The following is a 21,958-nucleotide window of genomic DNA, read 5'->3' as shown; positions in this document are numbered from 1 at the left end:
TCCCAAAGACTCCTATCAGGTTGCATGGTATAGAGGAAAGAAGGTGGGATTGAAAGCTACTGAACTCCCTGGGGAGTATCATTGAGCGAGTGACCGAACGTACTCTGAGTCTCGGTTTCCTCATCTGTAAAATAGAAATAATCCTAGAACCTGCTTTGTAGCCTAGATTCTGTGTCAAGAGCATTCAGAGGGGACTGATGATAGCATGAGAAAATGGAAGCCAAAGCAGCCAGCACAGTGTGGTATGCAGCCGGTGTAGGCTGCCTTCGAGGTGCACATGCCGGTGACCAAGGGACACCTGGTGGAGGCAACAGGAGGTCTGTTGGAGGGAGGGACAGGGATGTGGGCCTGAGCTCGGAGCCTGGCGCTGGGAGGAGCACTCTGGAGTGAGGGCTCTGCAAGGACACCGAGGATCAGCAGTGGACTGGTGAGGCCATGAGACTGTCAGGGCCTGGGTAGGGACCCCCCGCAAGTCTGGGGACTCCAGACAGGGTGACACAGACCTGGGCCATGCTGGGGTGCCTCGGAGCCAGCTGTGCTTACTGGCAGACGTCAGCCAGCCCTCTCCTTTGTGCCCTTCCTCTCCCAACCTCACAGCTCCACCTCCCCAACCCCAAACCCTAAGGATTGACCCAAACCTTTCTGGATCAATAGCTTGTAGCCCCGGCCCAGGCCACAGCCTCACTTGCTCCGTCCCAGGGTGTCAGGGCTAGAATGCCACGTTGGCAGCCTCAAATGTCGTTTCTCAGATATAAAACCCAGGCTCTTCTTTCACAAAGAGAAAACTCCTACTCACCCCCTCCTGCCCATCTATTGACTGTTTTCCAAATATAAAATCATCAAGTTAGGGCACCTGGTTGGTTCAGATGGTTAAGCATCTGCCTTCAGCTTAGGTCCTGATGCCAGGGTCCTCCGATTGGGCCCCACCATGGGGCTGCCTGCTCAGCGCGAGCTCGCTTCTCCCTCTTCCTCTCCTTCTGCCACTCCCCCTGCTTGTGCTCTGTCACATAAAAAATAAAATCCTTTAAAAAATCATAAAACTAAACATGCTTTTTCAAACCAACCGCACCCCTCTCTCCGCCCTAGATTTTCAGACCTGCCTCTCCTTTGAAAATGGGTGATTTGATTCAATGCTTTGGAGAACAGAGCGAGATTGAGCCCCAGTGGGCAGATAGAATCTACAGATCACGGTTTAGTTCCCAACGCATGGTTTCCTCGGAGGGCCTGTGAAGCTGGAGACTCTTGATTCCAGGGTTGTGAGTTTGCGACCCACTTTGGGTGCAGAGATTACAAAGAAAAAAGAAAAGGCATGGTTTCCTCTGTGGTCTGGTCCCTATCCCATTTGGGCAAGGCACATGAGTTTGAAACAAAGAGTGGGTAGCAGATGGGTTCATACCATTTCACAGATGAGCAAACTGAGGCCAGGGTGCCTCAGGCAAGGTTGCAGGGCGATCAGGAAAACGTTCTCCTGCCGGTGCAGTCATCAAAGCCTCAGTACTGTTACTGTGGGCTCTGAAGGCGCGGGGCGATGGCGGGGGATTGCCCCCTCGGTCTGGCTGGCGACAGGCGGAGGCCAGAGCTTGAGTTTTAGACCTTCAAGGCCGGACCAGGGAATATAAGGGAGACCACAGCGGGATTCTGCCCCTTAGTGTGGGCGTTTTCTGTTATGCAACAGGAACGAATAATCCCTGTTTGCTGGATTGTCCGGAGCCTCAAGTGAGACCGCGCTGGAAAAGCCCTCAACCCAGTACCCGCCACCAGCTAGCGCTCCTTAGTTTGAGAGCGCTGCCTGGGTCAGGTCTGCAGCCACCCCGGAGCCCAGGCACCCGACGCGCCCTTCGCGCCGGGCTACGCGGGAACGCGGGAGGGCACTGGCACGGGTCCCTCCCGCGAAACTGCCTTCGGCCCCGCCCCGCCTTGGACACGCCCTTAGGCCCGCCCCCTCAGTCCCCGCCCCCGCCTATGCTCCGCCCCGCCCCGCCCTGCCCGGCCTGTGCGGCGGCGGCGTTGGCGGCGGCGGCGGCGGCGGCGGCGCGCGAAGGTAGGAGGCCGCGGGCGCGCGCTTCGGCGGACGGAGGGCGCAGGGCTGAGGTGGCGGCGCGCGCGGGCGGGAAGGCGGGAGCGCGCCAGGGGGCGGGCCGGAGCCGTTGTCCCCGGGCCCTTGGGAAACCCTGCGCGGTCGCCGCGTCCCCGCACCCCCCGCCTCTGCGGGCATCCTGCCTGCCCTCCGCTCCAGACCCTGTCCCGGCTCTCGCGGGCTGGGGGCCGGGCGCGGCGGGGGCCTGCCAGACTTGGCGGCCTGAGGCCCCGGCGGGCGCCCGCGTGCCGCGTCCCCTCGCCCCTCCGGCTGGACCGCCGCCGGAGGCCCTTCCCCCCGTCCCCACAACAGGAGCTCCCCGCGCTGCGGCTTCCTGTGGGCCCGACACCGTCCCTGCGGTCCTCGCGCGGGAAGGGATTTCGCCCTCGCGGCGACCCGACGGAATGCAGAGTAGCCTGCAGGCCCAGAGTGGTCAATTGCGTTGCCGAAGATGGCACAGCCTGAGCAGGGGATCTGGGCCCTCCTTGGGTTTCTCAGCGTGGGGTTTAGGGTTGGCGTTTTGAACGGGCTCCGTCGTGATTTTTATGCAAACCCAAGAGGACTGTGTTCTGGCTAGATGTCTGCTCCCTTGGTGGCCAATCTCCGCAGCTCCCCCTGGGACTGGGACTTGTCTGGGGGATTGGGACATTGTAGGACAGGGTCTGTCAGGGTACCTTCTGTCTGTTTTCATCGGAGATTTCCTCTTTTCCTTAGCTGGGCTCGCAACAGGTGCTTAATATATAAACAAGTCTGTGTTAGGAGCAGAGGGAGGCTAAGGCCAGGCTGGGCTCCTTAGTCCGGAGCAGGGTTCAGAAAAGACCTCAGGAGTCAGAACCCATCGATCTTGAGGCTTTGCCTGACTTAGCTCTTCTTCTCCCCAGGCTTTCTCTCAAGCTCTGAGGATGAGGGCCAGCCCTTGGACACTAGGCACCCTTCCCACTCGGGGGTCCCTTTGGGGACCCTATCAGGTTTTTACACTAAGTTCCTGGGATGGAGCAGGTGCTGGCCATGTGTTCCCTGAGGGTCGTTCTGGGATCCCAGTCTGTGGGTGACATCGTTTATTGCCAGGACTTACCCAATGTGACCCCCAGCAAAGCTCAGGAGAATTGTTATTTTTTCTTTAATTTCTTTCATTTAGTTTCCTATATTATTACTTGTTTCAACATTCATTCATTCAACAGCTGTTCATGGAGCATTGGCTGTGGAGATAGCACTGAACAAAGCCAACTTGGTCCCTGTCCTTGGAGGAGATAGACAACATACATGTTAGATAGACAACATACATGCCTGGCTATGGGCAGGCACCAATTTAGCTGGTATTTTTGAGTCAAGGTCTGGTTGACAAGCAGGAATCGGCCATTCAGAGGAGGGAAGAACATGGCAGGCAGAAAAAGTGGCAGGTGCAAAGGTCCTGAGGTGTGAGCATGCCTGGTGTGTTTTGATGAGAATCAAGGCCAATATGGCTAGGGTGGCGTGAGCAGTGGGGGAGCGGGAAGAGGATGACGAGGTGGGAGAGGTGGGCTGGGGCCAGATCCGGCAAGCCTTGTATGCTGTGGCGGGACTTTGAATTTTGTTATTTTGAGTGTGATAGGAGGCTATGTGATGTGTGTGTGTGTGTTTGTGTGTGTGGGTGGGTGGCGGGGGCATTGAGAAGAAGAAGTGATCTCCATTGCTTGAGAATATACTGGAACTGAGGGACAAGAGTAGAAGCCGGCAGTCTATGAAGAGCCGTCTCGGCGGTGCAGGCAAAAGATGGCGACAGCTTGTATAACACACACCCGAGACCCCCGATGGTGTTTGGCACACAGTAAGCACGACATAACGGGAGCCATTGCTGTTATTGTCCAAAACTTTGGAACCAGGCATGCCTGGGTCTCACATGTGGCTCCAGCTCTTCATGCTGGTAACTTTGAGCAAGTTATTTAACTTCTCTGAGCCTTAGTGTTGTTCTCTGTAAAGTGGGTAGAACAGTACTGGCATGACAGGGCTGTCAAGAAGGTTAAAACAGGGGGCGTCTGGGTGGCTCAGTCATTAAGTGTCTGCCTTAGGCTTGGGTCATGCATTGGGCTCCCTGCTCGGTGGGAGGCCTGCTTCTCCCTCTCCCTCTCCCGCTGCATGTGTTCCTGCTCTCACTGTGTCTCTCTCTGTCAAATAAATAAATAAAATCTTAAAAAAAAAAAAAGGTTAAAACAGATATGTACAGATGCAAAGTTATGGGCAGAGGGCTGGGCTCATGGTTGGTTCAATGTTTTTGTTATAATTTCTAGTCAGCAATAGGAGAGTAAAGGCATAAGTGGGTAAGAACATGGTGTGTTTGAAACTCATGAGTAATCTCTGGGGGACTTTTTGGCTAATTCCTGCCACTGGATCTGGCAAACAGCAGGCTGGGAGGGTGGGCCAGAGCCCAGCAGGGGTGGGGAGGGAACAAGTGCAGAGTGTCTCCTCTGTATTTGCTGAACAACGGCTGAGATATGCCACTGTGTAGCGGGTACAAGGTTCTAGAATGGGTATTGGGAAAAGCCAGTAACACCAGCGGTAGTAATGATAACGCCAATAAGAGCCAGCACTCACGCACTATTTAACATGTAATCATTAAGGTGATACCAGCTGATATGACAGTGAGACCCCGAAGTCTCAGAGGCTTAACAGAAGTTTATTTCTCATTCATGGAAAGCCCTGGCGGGTGTTTGGCAGGTGGCTTTCTACATGGCGACCCACGGACCCAGACCCCTCCAGCTGGTGGCTCTGGCATCCCCTGGGACCTCAGCATTATTTCCTTCCAGCTGCTGGACAGGGCAGGAGATTAAACAGTCCCTCATGCAAGATTTTCATGGGCAGATCTGAAGTGGCACACATTCTACTTTGATTCTGCTGACCAGAACGTGTCACGTGGCCATATCTGACGGCAAGGGAGTCCCATTTTCTAAGAATTGGAAGTATGTTTTGGTGAACACATAGCAGTCTCTGCCACACCACGTCCAAGCACACAGCTAGGCATGGATCACCTTATTGAATCCTCATGATAGAAATAGGCACCATTATCATCCCATTTTACAGATGAGGAAACTGAGGCTCAGAGAGGTGAAGTCACTGGCCCAGGTCGCACAGCTGGTGGGGAAGGATAGCCAAGACTGGGGTTGGATGCTGAAACTATAATGTCCAGATTTTTCCTATGAGGAAGTTAATCATTGCTTCGAGGTTTGGCTGCAGATTCGGGAGACCTGCCTGTGCACACAGGGTTTAGATGTGATTTCTTGGCATCTGGAGAACCCAGTCAGACTCTAGGGGGAGAACTCTGGGCAGAGCCAAGGGTTCTGGCATCCTGCTCCCTTCCCCTGATCCCTTAGGGCACTGGCTGGGGGAAGGCACAGAATAATGGCCAGTCCACTAAGCACATCTGGGGTGCCTCTGTGCCAAGCCGGGCAAGTGGGGGGTGGAGATCCTGGTCTAGGGGGTGTTTGTGACCCCCCCCCCTGCTCTGGTTATGGGTGTGCAGCCTATAGAGGGGACTTCTGGAGGGTGTCTGGAGGTGGGAAAATGGGAGTCCCAAAGTTTTGTAGTGACAGCTCTCTGCCCTGGCCCGGTTCACTTTTGCCTGAATTTGGCCTTGCTTGCCATAGCAACTTGATGGTGCTTACCGTTTTGGCCTGGTGCCCTGTTTCCTGGTTTTCCATTTGCAGAATGGATTTCCTAGTTGAGGGTGAGGGGTGCAGCCTGACTAATGTGCACTTATATTGCACCTGCTGCATTTCCCAGTCTGACCTAGAGAGAGTAATAGAGTCTTTTTTTTTTTTTAAAGATTTTATTTATTTATTTGACAGAGATCACACACAGACAGAGAGAGAGAGGGGGAAGCAGGCTCCCTGCGGAGCAGAGAGCCCAATATGGGGCTTGATCCCAGGACCCTGAGATCATGACCTGAGCCGAAGGCAGAGGCTTTAACTGACTGAGCCACTCAGGCGCCATGAGAGTAATAGAGTCTTAAAGGGAAAATGTCTGGCTTCACCTTGGAGCACTTACTGGGGGGCTGCCTGGCCCAAGTGGAATGAGCTCTGGGCTTACCACTTCCCTGTGGTATGTCACTTTGAATGGGTGAGGCTCTAACCTCTCTAAGCCTTGGTTTTCTCACCTGGACATGGGTTGAGGTGGGGACTTAATGAAGTAATGCGACTCTGCCTCCGCTGGGACATGGCACTTAGTGGGGCCGCAGGAGGCAGGAGTGATGCTAATGAAAACAGGACGGAGCTACCCGCTGGGGTTCGATCCCCCTTAACCTTTGAACCCACATGATCCTCAGTGACTCTGTGTGGCAGAGGCTCTCAGTCCCATTTTAGAGATGAGGGAACTGAGGCTCAGAGAGAACCTTGGACAAGGTCATATTGCCGAGGAGTGGCAGCGCTGGGGCTCCCAGGTGACCACAGATATGCCGCTCAGTCCAGGCAGCCTCCCTGCCGGCAGGGCAGGAACTATGGGACGGGTGGCCGGACCTCTGGCCCTGGGATAGAGGGACTGGCCATTTTGGATTTTCAAATGAGTGCAGTTGTTATTTATTGAATGCTCACTATGAACCTGGCACTGAGTCACACGCTCTTTGTGCCCACCTGGTTTTTGGTTGACTCTCCCAGACAACTCCGTGAGATGAGTGCCAATCATTCTCCTCATCTTACAAGGGGATGGTGAGGCTCAGAGAGGCAAAGTTGCTTTCTCAGAAGTACACAGCCTGTGTGTGTGTGTGTGTGTGTGTGTGTGTGTGTGTGTGTGTGTGTGGCAGGGAGTGGAGATGAGGGGATGAGGGGATTCAGATCGCTGGGTGTGGGCGATTCCACAGCCTGCGATCCTTACCTGGAACCTCTTGTGAGAAAACGTCATCCCAGCACCCTGGGAATAAGGGCTTAGCAAATCATGTGACCCCTGTCTGGGTCAGCAAAGAAGGTCTAAGACTGGCCTTTTCCACCTCCTGATGCTGACCCCACTGCCTGGGCTTGGAGGGCTCTAGGACCCAGCAGCTGGGGAGGGTGGACAGTGTGTGTGTGTGTGTGTGTGTGTGTGTGTGTGGTTGGGAGGGGTAGATCCTTGGCTCCAGGGTCCTCCTCCCCCTTCTCTCCATCCTTTCCTTTTCTCGCCCACCTCCTCCCCTCTTTCCTCCCCTCCCCCCTCCATGCCTGCTCTTCCTCCGCTTCCCTCCCGTCTTCTCCGTTCCCGGCCCCTCCCCCTCTCTCAGCCCCTCCCACCTCAGTGGTCACATGGGGGCACCGCGGGATTTAAGCCTAATCTGCCCTGTGCTCAGCACAACGGTCTGGCTGTGGGATGGGCAAGCTGAGCTGGTCTCTGGGGCCCTGGAGAAGGGCCTGGAGGGGGGTGCCCACAGCTTGCCCCCCATGAGTTTGGGGCTGGAGGAACCTTTGGAGGCCCAGCTGGCACTGGAGACGGTTATCCAGGTGGGTCCTGAGGCCTGGGCCCACCCCGTCCAAGGCAGGGGAGCCTGGGTCTAGCAGGAGTGGGGGAGTGGTAGATGCCTCTTGGGGTCCTGGGGTGGGATAGGTGGGTTTGGGGTGCACAGGGGCCCCAGCTTGCCGCTCCCAGCCGGGCTGGGGGTAGAGCAGCTGCTCAGGGCTCAGCGGCTATGGCTCCCCTATTCCAATGTCCCATGGGGAAAAGGGCATCCCTGCTCCCAGACTGAAGGGTTGAGGTGACTTCTGCTAGCACAGTGGGATCTTCATCCATGTGGGGTTGGAACTGGACGGCCGCCCCCGACACTGCCGGCCCGATGGGTTTTGTGAGTGGGCCATGCCCCACTGGCCCTCCGTGGGGGCTCCTTCCCTGGGCAGGGGGCACACAGTCTTCCCATGGGGGCTGTTGGCCATTCTGACTCCCTGGCTTTCCTCCATTTGGGGGATTTCCTGAGGGTCTCCTGGGCACCCACATCTTGGGCTGCGGGACTTTGTTCCTCTCCCACCAGACCAGGGAGCCCAGCGTCCCAAATCCCCTTCAGAGCTTCTCTCCCCCTGCCCTTCCCACCAGACCCTGGAGAGCGGCGTCCTGAGAGCAGGCCAGGAGGAGGGCCTGAGCGTGCAGGACCCAGCCCAGGACTCTCCTAGGACCGCTGGCCTGCCTGCCCGCATCAGAGAGATTGTCACCCGCCACCTCTCCCAGCCTGAGAGCCAAGGTGCCACTCTTCTTTCAACTTCCACAGACACTGCATACCTCTCACCCCTCCTCATAGCCCCCTTCCCGTGGTCAGTGGCAATGGTGACTCACCTCGAGGCAGACACAACCCTGTGATGGAGGGACCCATTTCACAGATGAGGAAATAGAGGCTCAGAGGTATATTTGCCCAGAGTTGTTCCCCATGTGGTGCTTCTAGGCAGTGGGGACCAGCACCCCATCTGGTAGCCCATAGCAAAGACTGAGACCCAAACACCACATTCTCTCCCAGGGATGGTGTGAGCTGCCTGACCCTGAGACTACAGGGGAGGGCAGCTCAGCTCAGCTCAGGGCTTTGCAGAAGTCCAAAGGGTGGTACTGACCATTCCCTGCCCAGGCAGAGAGGCTGATGGGCCCTTGTTCCTCCCGGTGGGTGGCATCCTCAGCCTCATAAGCGGTTTGGGTCTGGGAAGGGCGCCCTCCGATGCTACTTGTGTGTTTGCAGCTCTCCTTTCCTTGGTGGTGTTGCTGGTGCTCTGGCTGCAGTCCTTGTCCAAGCTCAACCTCCTTGGGAGGAACAGAGACGTTGGGGCCCCTAGGAGCCCCAGGCAGGGAGAGACTCAGAGAGCCCTCACCTCAGTCTGGAAGAACCTAGAGGCCTGTGGTGTGTTGGCGTGTGTCCAGTTCTCCTGGGATGGAAGGGGAGCCCACAGGATCGGGGGGGGCACATCCACTTCTCCCTTTGGCTCTTCCTCCCTTTTCCTCCTCCCTTTTCCTCTTCCTCCTTCTCCTCCCAGCATGACCCATACTATCTTAAGCCCTGGCTTCAGAAGCTTCATGAAGCCCTTCCCTTAAGCGAGGCCTCCCGGCTCTCCTGGTCGGGTCTGGTTACCGTTCCACTCATTTGCAGAGCAGCAAAACTGAGGCCCAGAGAAGAGTAACAATTGGAGAAAGAAGGAGTTAGTCCCTGCCTCCTAGACTGAGCCTCCCTCCACACATTCTGGGCCTGCTGGGGCCACCCTTGCGCTGTGGTCGTGTCGGCTCTGAGGCTCGCTCCGGGGATGGATGTAGGGGGAGGATGTCCCGCTGCACCCTGGGGGAAGCCAACCTCGTGCCTGCTGTCCCTCTCCAGCCCCGCTGCCCGCCCCGGAGATGGCATCAGTGCGCTCACTGCAGGAGGAAAACCAGCTGCTGCAGCAGGAGCTGTCCCGCGTGGAGGACCTGCTCGCCCAGAGCCGTGCGGAGCGCGATGAGCTGGCCATCAAGTACAATGCGGTCAGCGAGAGGGTGGGTGCTGCCTGCGGCCCGGGAGCTGGGCCCGGTGCTCCTCCGATGCGAGGGCCGGGAGATAGCTGGGCCGGAGCACTGGGCCGAAGGTGGGCCCGGAGTCAGGCTGGCCTGGGTGCCGATTGTGGCTCTGCCAGCGTGAGTGGCCTTGAGCAAATCCCTGTGCCCTCGAGGTCTGTTTTCTGTCTTGGGGATGCCAGTGTGATGTGGGTTTGTGAGGAGTCGACCAGCTGATGGAATCAAGCGCCTATAGCCAGGGTGTTTCATGCCTACCTGTCCCACACCTGCTTGGGGTGGGGGGCACAGAGAGTAAGACCCCTAGAGGACCCTGCTACCCCTTCAGTGTCTGGACATCCCTCTGTGCTCCCATGTACACGGGTCTTGGGGTCCGGCCAGCGGTGGCTGGACATGAGGCAGGCAGGCTGGAGTAGGCACGGGTAGCGTTCTGCCAGCCCTCTGGGGCGGCCGCAGACCTGCAGCCACTCCCAGTGGGGTTGAGACCTCACCAAGGAAGGAAGGAGAAGCCAGGCCAGCCTCCAAGTCCAGACAGGACTCGCATTCCCCAGGCACCCGTCCCCAGGGCCCAGGCCAGGACTGTGCGTTGTTTTGGGTGCCTTGTTTTCACTGGGCCCCCAGGCTTGTGAGAGGGGACACCAGGGAGCAGTAGCTGGTGGCTGGGAGTTGGTGAGAGCGTTGCTGGAGGGAGGGCGTGTCTAGGTGGGAGACGTGCAGGTGGTACCAGTCATCCCAGTAACTACTGTTTACTGACTCCCTCTGGGCGTGGCGCTTGCTGGGCACTTCACAGTTGCTGCACCAAGAGAGCAGGCTCCGAGAAGGACAGCGCCAGGCTTGGGGTCACACAGCCAGTGAAGGCTTGGGCTGTTGACCCCCAGCCCGGGGCTGTGCTTTGCTGTTTTGTTTTCTGAGTGTAGGAAGAGCCAACTGTGCTGGGAGTTCCGGGGGGGGGGCAGTTGGAAAGCTGGAAGGACCTCAGACAGAGCCCCCTGTGCGCTAGGCAGAGCCAAGTTAGCCGAGGCTCCCCAGGCTGGGCCTGTCCCACGGGGGCTTGCCTAATCACATTGGGAAGAGGGGCACACATTTATGTGTGTGGTTGTGGGGGTGCAAATGTCCTGGCGTTGGCTTGCCTGGACAGGCCCCTGACTTGTTGAGACTTGCGGAGGAGCAGGGCGGAGGGCCCGGAGTGGCCCCTAGCGCAGGCGACAGTGCAGAGCTAGTGTTCCCAGGTTTGCAGGGGGTGCAGAGGTGGGGGCTGGCCCAAGTCCCCTGTTGTTGTGGGTGACGGGGCCTCGAGCCAGCCCTCCTCCAGTTTAGCCCCCTCTCATCTTTTGGCCACTGGCTCAGTGCCAGGCCCCCGGGGGACAGTCTCTTAAATGCCAGCTTCTGACTGACAATGAAGCTGGCACGGCACCCCCTCGCTGGCAGAGGAAGAAAAGGAGAGATGGGAGGTGGCAGGTTTCTCTTCTGCTGAGACACAGCTGCTGCAGCTGAGGCTGCCTTGGTCCAGAAGATTCCCTCATGTGGCTGGACAGTCCCCTGAACAGCACCCTGAGGGAGCCGGGCGTCTCGCTTTTCTGGGTGTGAGCTGGTGTGAGTGAGGCCCCCCGCGTGCAGGCAGGGTTTGGATGAGAGTGCCCTCCAGGCCTGTCCTGGGGTGTGGGCTCCCAGAGGACATCAGAGCCTGGAGATCGCCCATGACAGATGCAGAAGCAGGCCCAAGGTAGGGGCTTGATAGGGTCAGTGGTGGAGCTGGGTTAAGGGCCCTGGTCCAGGGCTCTGCGGTCCTGTGACACTCTGTCCCTTCTGCCCACTTGTTCCCATGATGCAGGTGGCAGGGCTGGACCTTGTGGCCATAACTATTACATGTGGGCTGTTTGGAGGCCCATCAGTGAGGTTGTTCTGACCCTTTCAATCCTATGCCATCCCTGGGAAAAAGTAGTGGAGGCGAGGTCAGAATCTGTGCCCTGTTGACTGCATGTAGAGAAACTGAGGCAGGGGCTCCCCGTGGCCTCCTCTCAGGTCAGAAGGAGAACTTCATGGTCCCTATGGAGGTCCCCTCCATCTTCCTGTCCCTGAGGAGCAGGTGTTGGGCAAGGCAGCTGGGAATGGGAAGGAAGGCATGGCCACGCCCCCTGGGCTCCCCCAGTGTCCATGGCAACCTGGACCCAGTGAATGAATGGCGGGTAGTAGGCAGCGGTTGCTAAGGGAGACAGTAAACTTCTTTCATCCTTAGCTTGGTGACCCGCCTCTTTCGCTTTTGAATTACAAGTTAAACTGAAAGGCTGTTTTGTGAGGGGTAAAGTTTGTGCGAAGGGGTGAGGTGTGGCTGGGAGGGGCCAGGGCCTGGCTGTGAGCTGTGGGGAGAGCCGGTGGAGCACCCAGCGACTGCCTGAACCCCCCAAAATCACAGCAAATAGTGCCCGCTTCACACAGATGTGCAAACACACAGAGCAGGGGCCCTGATCAGACCCCACCTGGACACACAGAGATGTCACCTGGAAACACAAGTCCCCCATCGTGATACACTCTGATTCGTGGACCGGACACAGCATGAGTCCCCCCAACAGCCAGACGCCACACTGTCCCCACCCCCCACAATTCACCGCACGTACCTCCCAGACACACAGCCACACCACTGAGCTGCCCTGTCCGGCAGACAGCACAATGCGTGGCCTCCCGTCTCGTGGACACACACAGCCAGACAGAGGTACGCTCATACCTGCACGTTGCTCAGAGTTGCTGATACACATGCTGCTGACACACGTGGAGCCCAGACACGCCCCCCAGCCCCGCCCACTTACAGATCTGCCTCCAGACATAAAAACACATGAACGGGGCGCCTGGGCGGCTCAGTTGGTCAAGCGTCTGCCTTCGGCTCGGGTCACGATCCCAGGGTCCTGGGATCAAGCCACACATCCGGCTCTCTGCTCAGCGGGCAGCCTGCTTCTCCCTTTCCTCTCATTCTCTCTTTCTCTCTTACTATCTCTGTCTTGTTCTCTCAAATAAATAAACAAAATCTTTGAAAAACAACAACAACAACATGTGAACACATGGGCGCTCACTGGGGTCCCTGTGAAGGCCTAGCCACAAAGACACACAAGGTCCCCTGTGGAGACAAATGACAAAGCACAGCCAGCGAGGTGCGCCCTCGATGGGCAACACACGTGGGATCTCAGTGCCACCACGCTCCGAGGGAAACACTGTGCCTGCCACCCTGGTCACAGGCCTGCAGCCCACCTTCCAGGCAGCAGCCCTCAAGCACTCCCCACCCGCCCCTCCTTATGGGTGGCACCCCAGTGGCCATGGTCGCCCTGCTCCGGCACTGACCCCAGCACACGGGGTGGGGTAGGCAGAGAGCAGGTTGTTATCATGGTCGGTGGCTCGTCGAGGGGCTCCTGGGCATACTGGGTAGATGTAGGCCCAGAGGGCTGGCCTGGCCTGGCCTGGTCCGGTTCGTTAGCCCGCGTGACAGCAGTTGCTCTTGCTGTTGGCGTCCCTGGGACTTGGTGTGGGAGGGCTTGTGAGTGGCGTGCCAGGCGCCGGGGAGGTAGATAGATGGTGAGTGTGGGCCTGGGTCAGGATCAGCCAGGCTGGGCTGTCTTCCTTTTGGTTCTCCCTGGGCGTTGTCACTCTTCTTTCTGTCCCACTCATCCTCAGCTGCCCGCTCCCCCCTCCCTTCCCCAACAGCTTGAGGAGGCTGAAGGGCCCCCTGGGATCAGCAGGTGCCTAAGGGGTTAGGAGGCTCTGCCAGAGCAAGGATGACGACAACAGCACACACACCCAGGCATCCGGCCTGTGCTCACGGGGTCTGCTAATGAAGGGGCTGCCAGCTGCCTGGGGGCGGAGCCTGGCGCTGACAGCAGCTTTCCATAGACGCCCGCCCTGTGCTAGAGTGGGTGCCTCTTACAGAGCGCTGTGTATGTGGGGAGTGGGGGCGTGGCGGGGAGCCCACCCGTGTCACCCCGGGGGTGTTTGAGACTGCCACTGTGCCTTCTGTGTGTGCGCGTGTCTCTAAGCTCGGATATGCATGCGTGTATTTTTGCCTCTGTTTGAAAGTATTCAGATGTGCTCATGCGATTAATTCACGATTCAACAAGCACGCCACTGCCACTCTCCTGGGTCTAAGATACGATGGAGAACAAAAATCTGGGTTTTCCTGAGCTCACCTTGGGTAGGGGTGGGGGGATAGGGGCCTGTTGCTAATAACCTTCCGCAGCCGGGTGAGGTGTTCAGCCCGGAGGCTCGTGGTGCCCCCAGGCAAGAGCACAGAGGGCCTGTAAGGTTCCCTCCCTGCCAACCCCAGGCAACTTTGTGTTTTGCGTGCGCGTGTTCATGGGCCCGCCTGCATGTGTCCACCGTGCCTGATCTGTGTGTCCATGCGTGCCCAGCCTGTGTCCCTGCACAGCTGCATTACCCTGTGCATGCGAGCGCTCCACCCTGGGCTTGCCCACGTATGCCTGCAGGGCATGTGGGTCTGGGCCCAACCTGGCATCCTCTGCAGAGTTCCGTGCCTGCCTTCCCCGGAGGCCCAGGCCTCTCACCCAGGGACCTTCCCTGCAGCTGGAGCAGGCTGTGCAGCTGGAGTCTGGGGAGCTGGAAGCGCCCGAGCCCAGGGGGCTGGTGCGGCAGAGCGTGGAGCTGCGGAGGCAGCTGCAGGAGGAGCAGGCCTCCTACCGGCGCAAGCTGCAGGCCTACCAGGAGGGCCAGCAGCGGCAGGCCCAGCTTGTGCAGCGGCTGCAGGCCAAGGTCAGGGCCACCCACTCCTGCTCCTGTCCCCCTCCCCCACCTTACTTTGCTCTGCCCCCATCCCCTGGGGCTAACCTTCCACTCCGCACCTGTCCACAGACCCTCCAGTACAGGAAGAAGTGCTCAGAGCTGGAGCAGCAGCTGGTGGAGAGATCCACAGAGCTGGAGCAGCAGCGGCTGAGGGTGGGTGCCAGCGGGGGGCAAGGCAAGGCCCTTCCCTCTGCTGGCCCAGGCTCACGCCCACTTCTCCTGCCCAGGACACGGAGCACAGCCATGACCTGGAGAACGCCCTTGTCCGCCTGGAGGAGGAGCAGCAGAGGTGGGGTGCGGCTTCGAGGGCGCAGGCTGGCAGGGCTGTCTCTCCTGCCATGGGCCCACCAGTCCCTTTTGCACCCCCCAGGAGTGCCAGCCTGGCCCAGGTGAACTCCATGCTCCGAGAGCAGCTGGACCAGGCGAACTCAGCCAACCAGGCTCTGAGTGAGGACATACGCAAGGTGACCGCCGACTGGACACGCTGTCGGAAGGAGCTGGAGCAGCGGGAGGCGGCGTGGAGGCGTGAGGAAGAGGTGGGCATGGGAGTGCTGGGAGGCCAGTGGGGCCTCAGGGGCCCAGCCTGACCTGAGGGGTAGGACTGAGGGGTCAGGAGAGGGGTCCCTGCTAGTGAGTGAGCCCTTTAGCAGAAGTAAATAGTTGTTACAGTAAGACCTGGCCTTGCTCAGCCCATACCACGTGCCGGAGCACATTTTCTCCTCTGTTCCTCATAATAACTGTGTGTGGTAGGTGCTGTCACGCTCATTTTAAAGAGAGGTTACGTAACCTGCCCACAGTGAGGCAGGGATGCCGCTGGTAGCAGGATATCTTTTTTTTTTCTTTAAGATTTTATTTATTTGACAGAGAGAGAGGTCACAAGTAGGCAGAAAGGCAGGCAGAAAGTGGGGGAAGCGGGCTCTCTGGGAGCCCGATATGGGGCTCGATCCCGGGATCCTGAGATCATGACCTGAGCTGAAGGCAGAGGCTTTAACCCACCGAGACGCCCAGGCGCTCTCTCCAGCACTTTACGACCTTTGCGCTGCCTCCTGCAGCTGCAGCCCGTGGAGGCGTTGCAACCCGATTCCCTGTGCGGGAGGGAGGCGTGGGATCCCGAGCGGGACAGCCCCCACTTCTCCTGTACGCTGGCCTGGGGCGCTGGCTCGCGGGAAGACCCACGCCCTGGTCCCCGCCCTGGTCCCCGCACCATCGATCTGAGTTGTGGGAGGAGGCGGGGCGGGGCCGCGGCGGGGGCGGGCGGCGGGGGACGCGGCAGAGGAGGGGGCGGACCGGCCCTCACGCAGCCCGCCTTCCCTCCAGTCCTTCAACACCTACTTCAGCAATGAGCACAGCCGTCTGCTCCTCCTCTGGAGGCAGGTTGTGGGGGTCCGACGGCTGGTCAGCGAGGTGAAGATGTCCACCGAGAGGTGAGTGAGGCCCGGGTGGCGGAGGGGCGGCCTGGGGAGACGCTGCGGCAGCTGGGAGACAGCCCCGCTTTTTGAGTTGGATTCAACTTAGCTCAGTTGAACTTCAGTCCAGCCCAACACACCTACTGTGTGCCAGGCTCTGTGGAAATGCAGAGACAACTAGTAATGTGAACTCCTACCACTCCTGGCAGTCAGCATTTACTGGGTGTTTACAGTGAGCTAGGCTCTTTGGCCATTTTGTTTCTTCTGAGATCTACAGCGTTCCTGGGAGGTAGGAACTATAATCCCCATTTTACAGATGAGGGCACCGAGGCTCAGAGGGGTAGAGTGACCTTCCCAAGGTCACACAGCAGTAAGTAAGTGGCTGAGTCAGGATTTATAGCTCCTGCTTTTAATCCACTGGACCATTCAGCTTCTGCTACAGGACCTCACAGGCTCTAGTGATGCAAAGATACGGACCCCCAAAATTCTAGACTGAGGAAGTGAGTGGTGAGTGACATGGAAATAGAACAGAGAATATCCCAGATTCTCAGGAGGATGGGAGGGTTGGGGAGGTCAAAGAAACAGTTCATAGAGGAGGTGGAATTTGCACTGACCTCAAGGGCTGGGTAGGATTTTAACCAGCAGAGCCAGGGGCGCTCCAGGCAGAGAGAAGAGTGGGAGCAGAGGCTTGGAGGTAGGAGGACATGGCAGTCGATGGGGCTAAGGCAAAAAGCAGGGGAAGGGAGGTCAGGCTGGGAGAGCCTCAAAGGGCCACATCAGCAGGGGAGCGTGTCCTGCTTAATCTTTGAGCAGGTGAGACTGCGGGAGAGCTGAGGCAGGCCAACCCCTTCCTTTCCTTTTCTGCATTAAAATTTTGTTTAATTAATGATCTTATGTTAAAGTCATCGGATATTCGGTGTCCAGAGTTCCAGTTGACACATCAGTGTCACAGATGATTCACTTTTTTTTTTTAAGATTTATTTATTTATTTGACAGAGAGAGACACAGCGAGAGAGGGAAGACAGGCAGGGGGAGTGGGGGAGGGAGAAACAGGCTTCCTGAGGAGCAGAGAGCCCGACATGGGGCTCGATCCCAAGACCCTAGGATCATGACCCGAGCCGAAGGCAGACACTTAACGACTGAGCCACCCAGGTGCCCCGAGTCACTTGTTTTTATAATTTGTTTGAATTAGAACCCATAGATGCTCACCAAATGTGACTGGCTGACTTGTGTTTTAAGTCTTTTCATTTATTCGTGTAGGAAACTGGGATAGTTGGGGGGCGCCTGGGTGACTCAGTCAGTTAGGCGGCTGCCTTTGGCTCAGGTCATGATCCCACTGTCCTGGGATCCAGCCCTACATCAGGCTGCCTGCTCAGCGGGGAGTCCGCTTCTCCTTCCTGCTGCTCTTGTACTCCCCCCCCACACCCCCCACCCCACCCCCCGGCCTCTTAAATAAATAAATAAATAAATAAATAAATAAATAAATAAATAAATAAAGGAAAGGAAAGGAAAGGAAACTAGGACAGTTGTCCTAAGAGTTTCCCACAGTCTGGATTCTGAGGTGGTGTTTAACACCTTGTCCCCTATATTTCCTGTCAGTTGGATGTTAAATTTAATTCTTTCTTTTTTAAGATTTTACTTATTTATTTGAGAGAGAGAGAGAGTGAGAGAGAGCACGAGCAGGGAGGAGGGGCGGAGGGAGAAGGAGAAGCAGGCTCACTGCTGCTCAGCAGGGAGCCCAAGGCAGGGCCTGATCTCAGAACCCCAGGATCATGACCTGAGCGGAAGACTAAGATGCTTAACAAACTGAGCCACCCAGGCGCCCCTGGGTTTAATTCTTGATCAGATTCAGGTCTGGGTTTCAGGTACCCCTTTACTTAGTTTCAATTTAAGATTAAATTTTTTAAAGCTTCATTGAGGTATGGGGCCTCTGGGTGGCTCAGTTAAGCATCCAGCTCTTGGGTCTGGCTGAGGTCATGATCTCAGGGTTGTGAGCTGGAGCCCCGTGTTGGGCCCCATGCTTGGTGTGGAGTTGGCTTGGGATGCTCTCTGCCCCCACTCCAATAAATGAATAAATCTTTAAAAAAAAAAAATTTAACGTTTTACTTTTGAACAACTCACATAGTCACATGGTTCAAATTTCAAAAGGGTGTACAGTGAAAAGTCTCCCCCGTCCCCATTTCTCTGGTCCAGATGCTTCCCTCCCCTCCTGGAGACAAGTGGTATGACCAGTTTCCTTCATGACCTTCCAGGCTTATTTTATTCAAGCAAATACAGCAGGTCACACACACACACACTCTCTCTCTCTCTCTCTCTCTTTCCCCTCCCCCTTTGCTCCATACTCTTGGTGGAATTTCATCTTTGTGTTCTTGAAGATGCTGTCTTCACCGAATAGCTATAACTCAGAGGTGGCTCCGTATCAAACTTTGAACAGCTTCCCCATTTTTCTTGGCTACAGAGTATTCGCTGAGTGGATATACCAAATTTATTTAATAGTAGCCCTCTTTTGGGGTGCCTGGGTGGCTTAGTTGGTTAAGCATCTGCCTTCAACTCAGGTCATGATCCTGGGGTCCTGGGATGGAGCCCCACTTCGGCTCCCTGCTCAGCGGGGAGTATGTTTCTCCCTCTCCCTTTGCCCTTCCCCTTTTTTGTACTCTCTCTCTCTGTGTCTCAAAAAAAAAAAATAAATAAATAGAAGTAGTAGCCCTCTTGATGCACATTTAGACTCTCCCCGGTATTTCTTCCATGAGCATTGCTACAGGGGATCACCTTGTGCACAGGTCCCTTTCCTTGCATTGGGGCCATATCTGTAGGATCAGCTCTTATGGGTATAGTCAGTGGGTCAAACAGCCTATCCACTTATAATTGTCAGAGCTCTTCCTAATTGCCCTGTATCGTGGTTACACCCACTTACCCTCCTGCCACAGGGCCTGTTTCTCCACAGTCTCACCTGCATTGTGTATTATGTGACTTTTCTTTTTTCTTTTTTTGCCATCCTGTTAGTGACATCCCACTGTAGCATCCTGGGATAGTTTTAATTTATCCTTGGGAGCCTGCCTGTATCCCATGCCTATCCCGTGTTCTCTCCACCAGAGACCTGCTGCATTTGGGAGGGGAGCTGGCCCGGACCTCAAGAGCCATCCAGGAGGCGGACCTGGGGCTGAGCACTGGCCTGCAGCTGGCTGAGAGCCGGGCCGAGGCGGCCCTGGAGAAGCAGGTGCTGCTGCAGCTACAGCTGGACGAGCAGCTGCGGGACAAGGTGCTCCAGGAGAAGGAGCTGGCCCAGCTGCAGGTGCAGAGCAACCTGGACAAGGCCAATCTCAGTGCCAGGTGGGTGCCTGGTAGGCAGCATAGGAGGCGGGCTGCTCTGCACAGGGGGCATCTGGGGATGCAAGGAGGAGCGAGTGCCTGTTAACTGGCCACGGGCCTTTCTTCCCAGTCTGCCCCAGTCACACCCTCTGTGACAGAGGGAGAGACTGAGGTTTGGGGGCTCTTGCCCAGGGCACATTAATGAGCAGTTTAACTGCTGATGCTAGAACTTAGGCTCCTTGCTCCAGAGACCTGGGCGAGTCCCAGTGCTAAAGCAAATGGCAACCTCCTTCTCCTTTATAGAGGATCAGCCTGAGCTGCAGAGGGGAGGGACTCGCTCAAGGTCACACAGCCAGGGACGCAGATGCTAGGGTCTCTCCCTGAGGTTAGGGAAGGCATGAAGGACACAGAGCTGGTGGGTTTGAGGAGAAGGTGGGGTGCGTCTCCCTTTCACCTCTGTTACTGCCCTTCCTCCAGAGTGACCGAGCTGGCCCTGACAGTGGAGCGCCTTCAGAACCAGAATCTGGAGAAGGATCGGGTCAACAAGGCCCTGAGCGAGAAGCTTGAGGCCCTGGTGAGATGCAGCTGCCCCTGAGATATGGAGGACGGGATCGAGAGATAGACCAGACCCCTGGATCAGGGTCATGTTTGCTTGGGCCACTCTTAGCATCCTGTGTTGGCTCAGTTTCAGCCCTCATTCACTGAGCTCCTAGTGCGTGCCAGGCTTAGTGTGAGCCCCTAGTGTGAGCCCCTAGTATATGCCAGGCTTAGTGTGAGCCCCTAGTGTGAGCCCCTAGTGCATGCCAGGCTTAGTGTGAGTCCATAGTGTGAGCCCCTAGTGCGTGCCAGGCTTAATGTGAGCCCCTAGTGCGTGCCAGGCTTAATGTGAGCCCTGAGTGTGTGCCAGGCTTAGTGTGAGCGCCTAGTGTGAGCCCCTAGTACATGCCGGGCTTAGTGTGAGCCTCTAGTGCGTGGCAGGCTTGGTGGTAAGTATGTTCACCTCCTTCATCCTATTTCAAACTCTCAGCAGCCCTGTAGCAGTTTCCCATTACACAGATGAGAAAGCTGAGGCCAAGGGGAAGTACTTGCCCAGAGTCTCAGAGCCAATAAGGTGGGGCTTGAACAGATGCCTGTGCCCTGCTAGCCCAGGGCTCCTTTTCTTGGAGCTCAGCTGCCTCCCCCCGAGAGGGACACCCTTCAAGAGTACTGCTGGGTTGGTCATCCTTCTATGTGGGGCCTGGCCTGGGTTCTTTTTTTTTTTTTTTTCTTTTAAAGATTTTACTTAGGTATTAGAGAGAGGGAGAGACAACACAAGCAGGGGGAATGACAGGTAGAGGGAGAGGGAGAAGCAGGCTCCCCTTGGAGCAGGGAGCCTGATGTGGGGTTTGATTCCAGGACCCTGGGATCATGACCTGACCCAAAGGCAGATGCTTAACCAACTAAGCCACCCATATGTCCCATGGCCTGGGTTCTATGTCCGGCTCTCCTCCAATAGTCTGTGTGACCTGTATGGTGACACTGCGCCTCTCTGGGCCTGGGCTGTTAGGTGCGGGCCCTGGGGCTGCTACGGGGTCTACCAAGCGGCGGCCTGTGGTCATGGCCTTAGAGATCTCCTGATGGGCAGGGCCTCCAGGAAGGGAGAGGACGGGGGAGCTTCAGGTTGGGCAGAGAGCCTGACCACTGTTTCTTCATCTCCACGACATCACTCCAGGAATCCCTGCGGCTCCAGGAGCAGGCGGCCCTGGAGACAGAGGACGGAGAGGGGCTGCAGCAGACCCTGAGAGACCTGGCACAGGTGTGAGGTGGGAGGGAGCCCTGTGCGGGGCGGGGCTCGGCCGGCTGGGAGCACCGCCGCTCTGGTGGCCTTGAGCTGAACTGCAAGTGGTTGGGGGCCCTGGGGACCCAGGCTGTTGCTGTTGGACACCCCTGCTGGCTGAGCCTGGCCTCTACCCTGAGGGGAGCCCCAGCCTGAGAGGGGAGGCACTGCCGGTTCCAGGCCCATCGGTGAGAACGGCCCAATCACGGCTGGGTGATACACGGGAGACCTCACCGGGGTGCTGAGGGCTGTGAGCCAGGAATGGGGAAGACCTGTAGGAAGCTTAGAATGTGCTGCGGAGTGTGCGAGGAAGCCGGACACCTAGCCCCGGGACCCCACTGCCTCGCCTGGGCCAGCTAATACGTGGCCCCCTTCTCAGTGGCCTCCCCACTCCCCCTCAGGCCGTGCTGTCGGACATGGAGAGCGGGGTCCAGCTGAGCGGCTCTGAGCGCACTGCGGATGCATCGGACGGCAGCCTGCGGGGGCTCTCGGGTCCCCGGACCCCCTCCCCGCCGCGGCGTTCCTCGCCGGCCCGCGGCCGATCCCCGCGCCGAGGCCCATCCCCAGCCTGCTCCGACTCCTCCACACTCGCCCTGATCCACTCGGCCCTGCACAAGCGCCAGCTGCAGATTCAGGTAGGAGGGGCCCCAGCGCCCTCCAGGGCGGTGCCAGAGTCCCGGGGGTTGGGTTTTGGGCCACTCGGGGCGGAGCCAGTGCCCTGGGGGTGGAGCCAGAGTTCCGGGGGAGGAGCCCGGGTCTGAGCTTTTCGGAGTAGAGCCAGAGCCCTGAGAACGAGCAACTGAGTCAGGACCCATGGAAGTGGCCGAGAGCGAGGAGGCAGATCTGAGCCCAGAGTGGGAGGTGCTTGGGCAGCGGGCGGCGGAGCCTGGGGCAGAGCTAGAGCGCGGGTATAGAGAGGAGATTACTGGACAGACAGAGCCAGGACCCGGGAACCAGGAAAAGGCCGGGTGGAGGGGAGGGGCGGGAATCAATCTAGGATCAGAGGAGCTGGAGAACTAGGGGCAGCGAGGAGTCTGGGGGAGAGTCAGAACCCGGATGCAAAGGGGAGGGGCCTGGGAGCCCTGGGGTAGTCAGAATCCGGGAGAGGACAGAGTGTGCTTGGTG

The 21,958-nt window shown here is 57.6% G+C and overlaps 1 protein-coding gene across 1 annotated transcript in view; it reads left to right on the top strand.

The window, feature by feature from the left end:
* Window positions 1-7,455: 7,455 nt before the first annotated feature.
* The window catches only part of LOC111154737 (ciliary rootlet coiled-coil, rootletin), a 46,750-nt gene continuing 32,247 nt past the window's right edge, over window positions 7,456-21,958 (top strand). Inside the window, exons 1-12 of the mRNA XM_022514620.1 lie at window positions 7,456-7,515; window positions 8,099-8,243; window positions 9,354-9,508; window positions 14,087-14,272; window positions 14,372-14,455; window positions 14,530-14,591; window positions 14,673-14,838; window positions 15,620-15,726; window positions 18,802-19,038; window positions 19,495-19,591; window positions 20,729-20,812; window positions 21,235-21,468. Of these exons, the coding sequence (XP_022370328.1) occupies window positions 7,456-7,515; window positions 8,099-8,243; window positions 9,354-9,508; window positions 14,087-14,272; window positions 14,372-14,455; window positions 14,530-14,591; window positions 14,673-14,838; window positions 15,620-15,726; window positions 18,802-19,038; window positions 19,495-19,591; window positions 20,729-20,812; window positions 21,235-21,468 (1,617 nt within the window). The remainder of the gene's footprint in view (window positions 7,516-8,098; window positions 8,244-9,353; window positions 9,509-14,086; window positions 14,273-14,371; window positions 14,456-14,529; window positions 14,592-14,672; window positions 14,839-15,619; window positions 15,727-18,801; window positions 19,039-19,494; window positions 19,592-20,728; window positions 20,813-21,234; window positions 21,469-21,958) is intronic.

Source organism: Enhydra lutris, unplaced genomic scaffold (genome assembly GCF_002288905.1).
Source record: "Enhydra lutris kenyoni isolate GAN:26980312 unplaced genomic scaffold, ASM228890v2 scaffoldscaffold38, whole genome shotgun sequence".
Taxonomy (NCBI): Eukaryota; Metazoa; Chordata; class Mammalia; order Carnivora; family Mustelidae; genus Enhydra; species Enhydra lutris.
The sequence above is the reverse complement of the archived record's forward strand: the minus strand, read 5'-3'. Positions and strand labels throughout refer to the sequence as shown.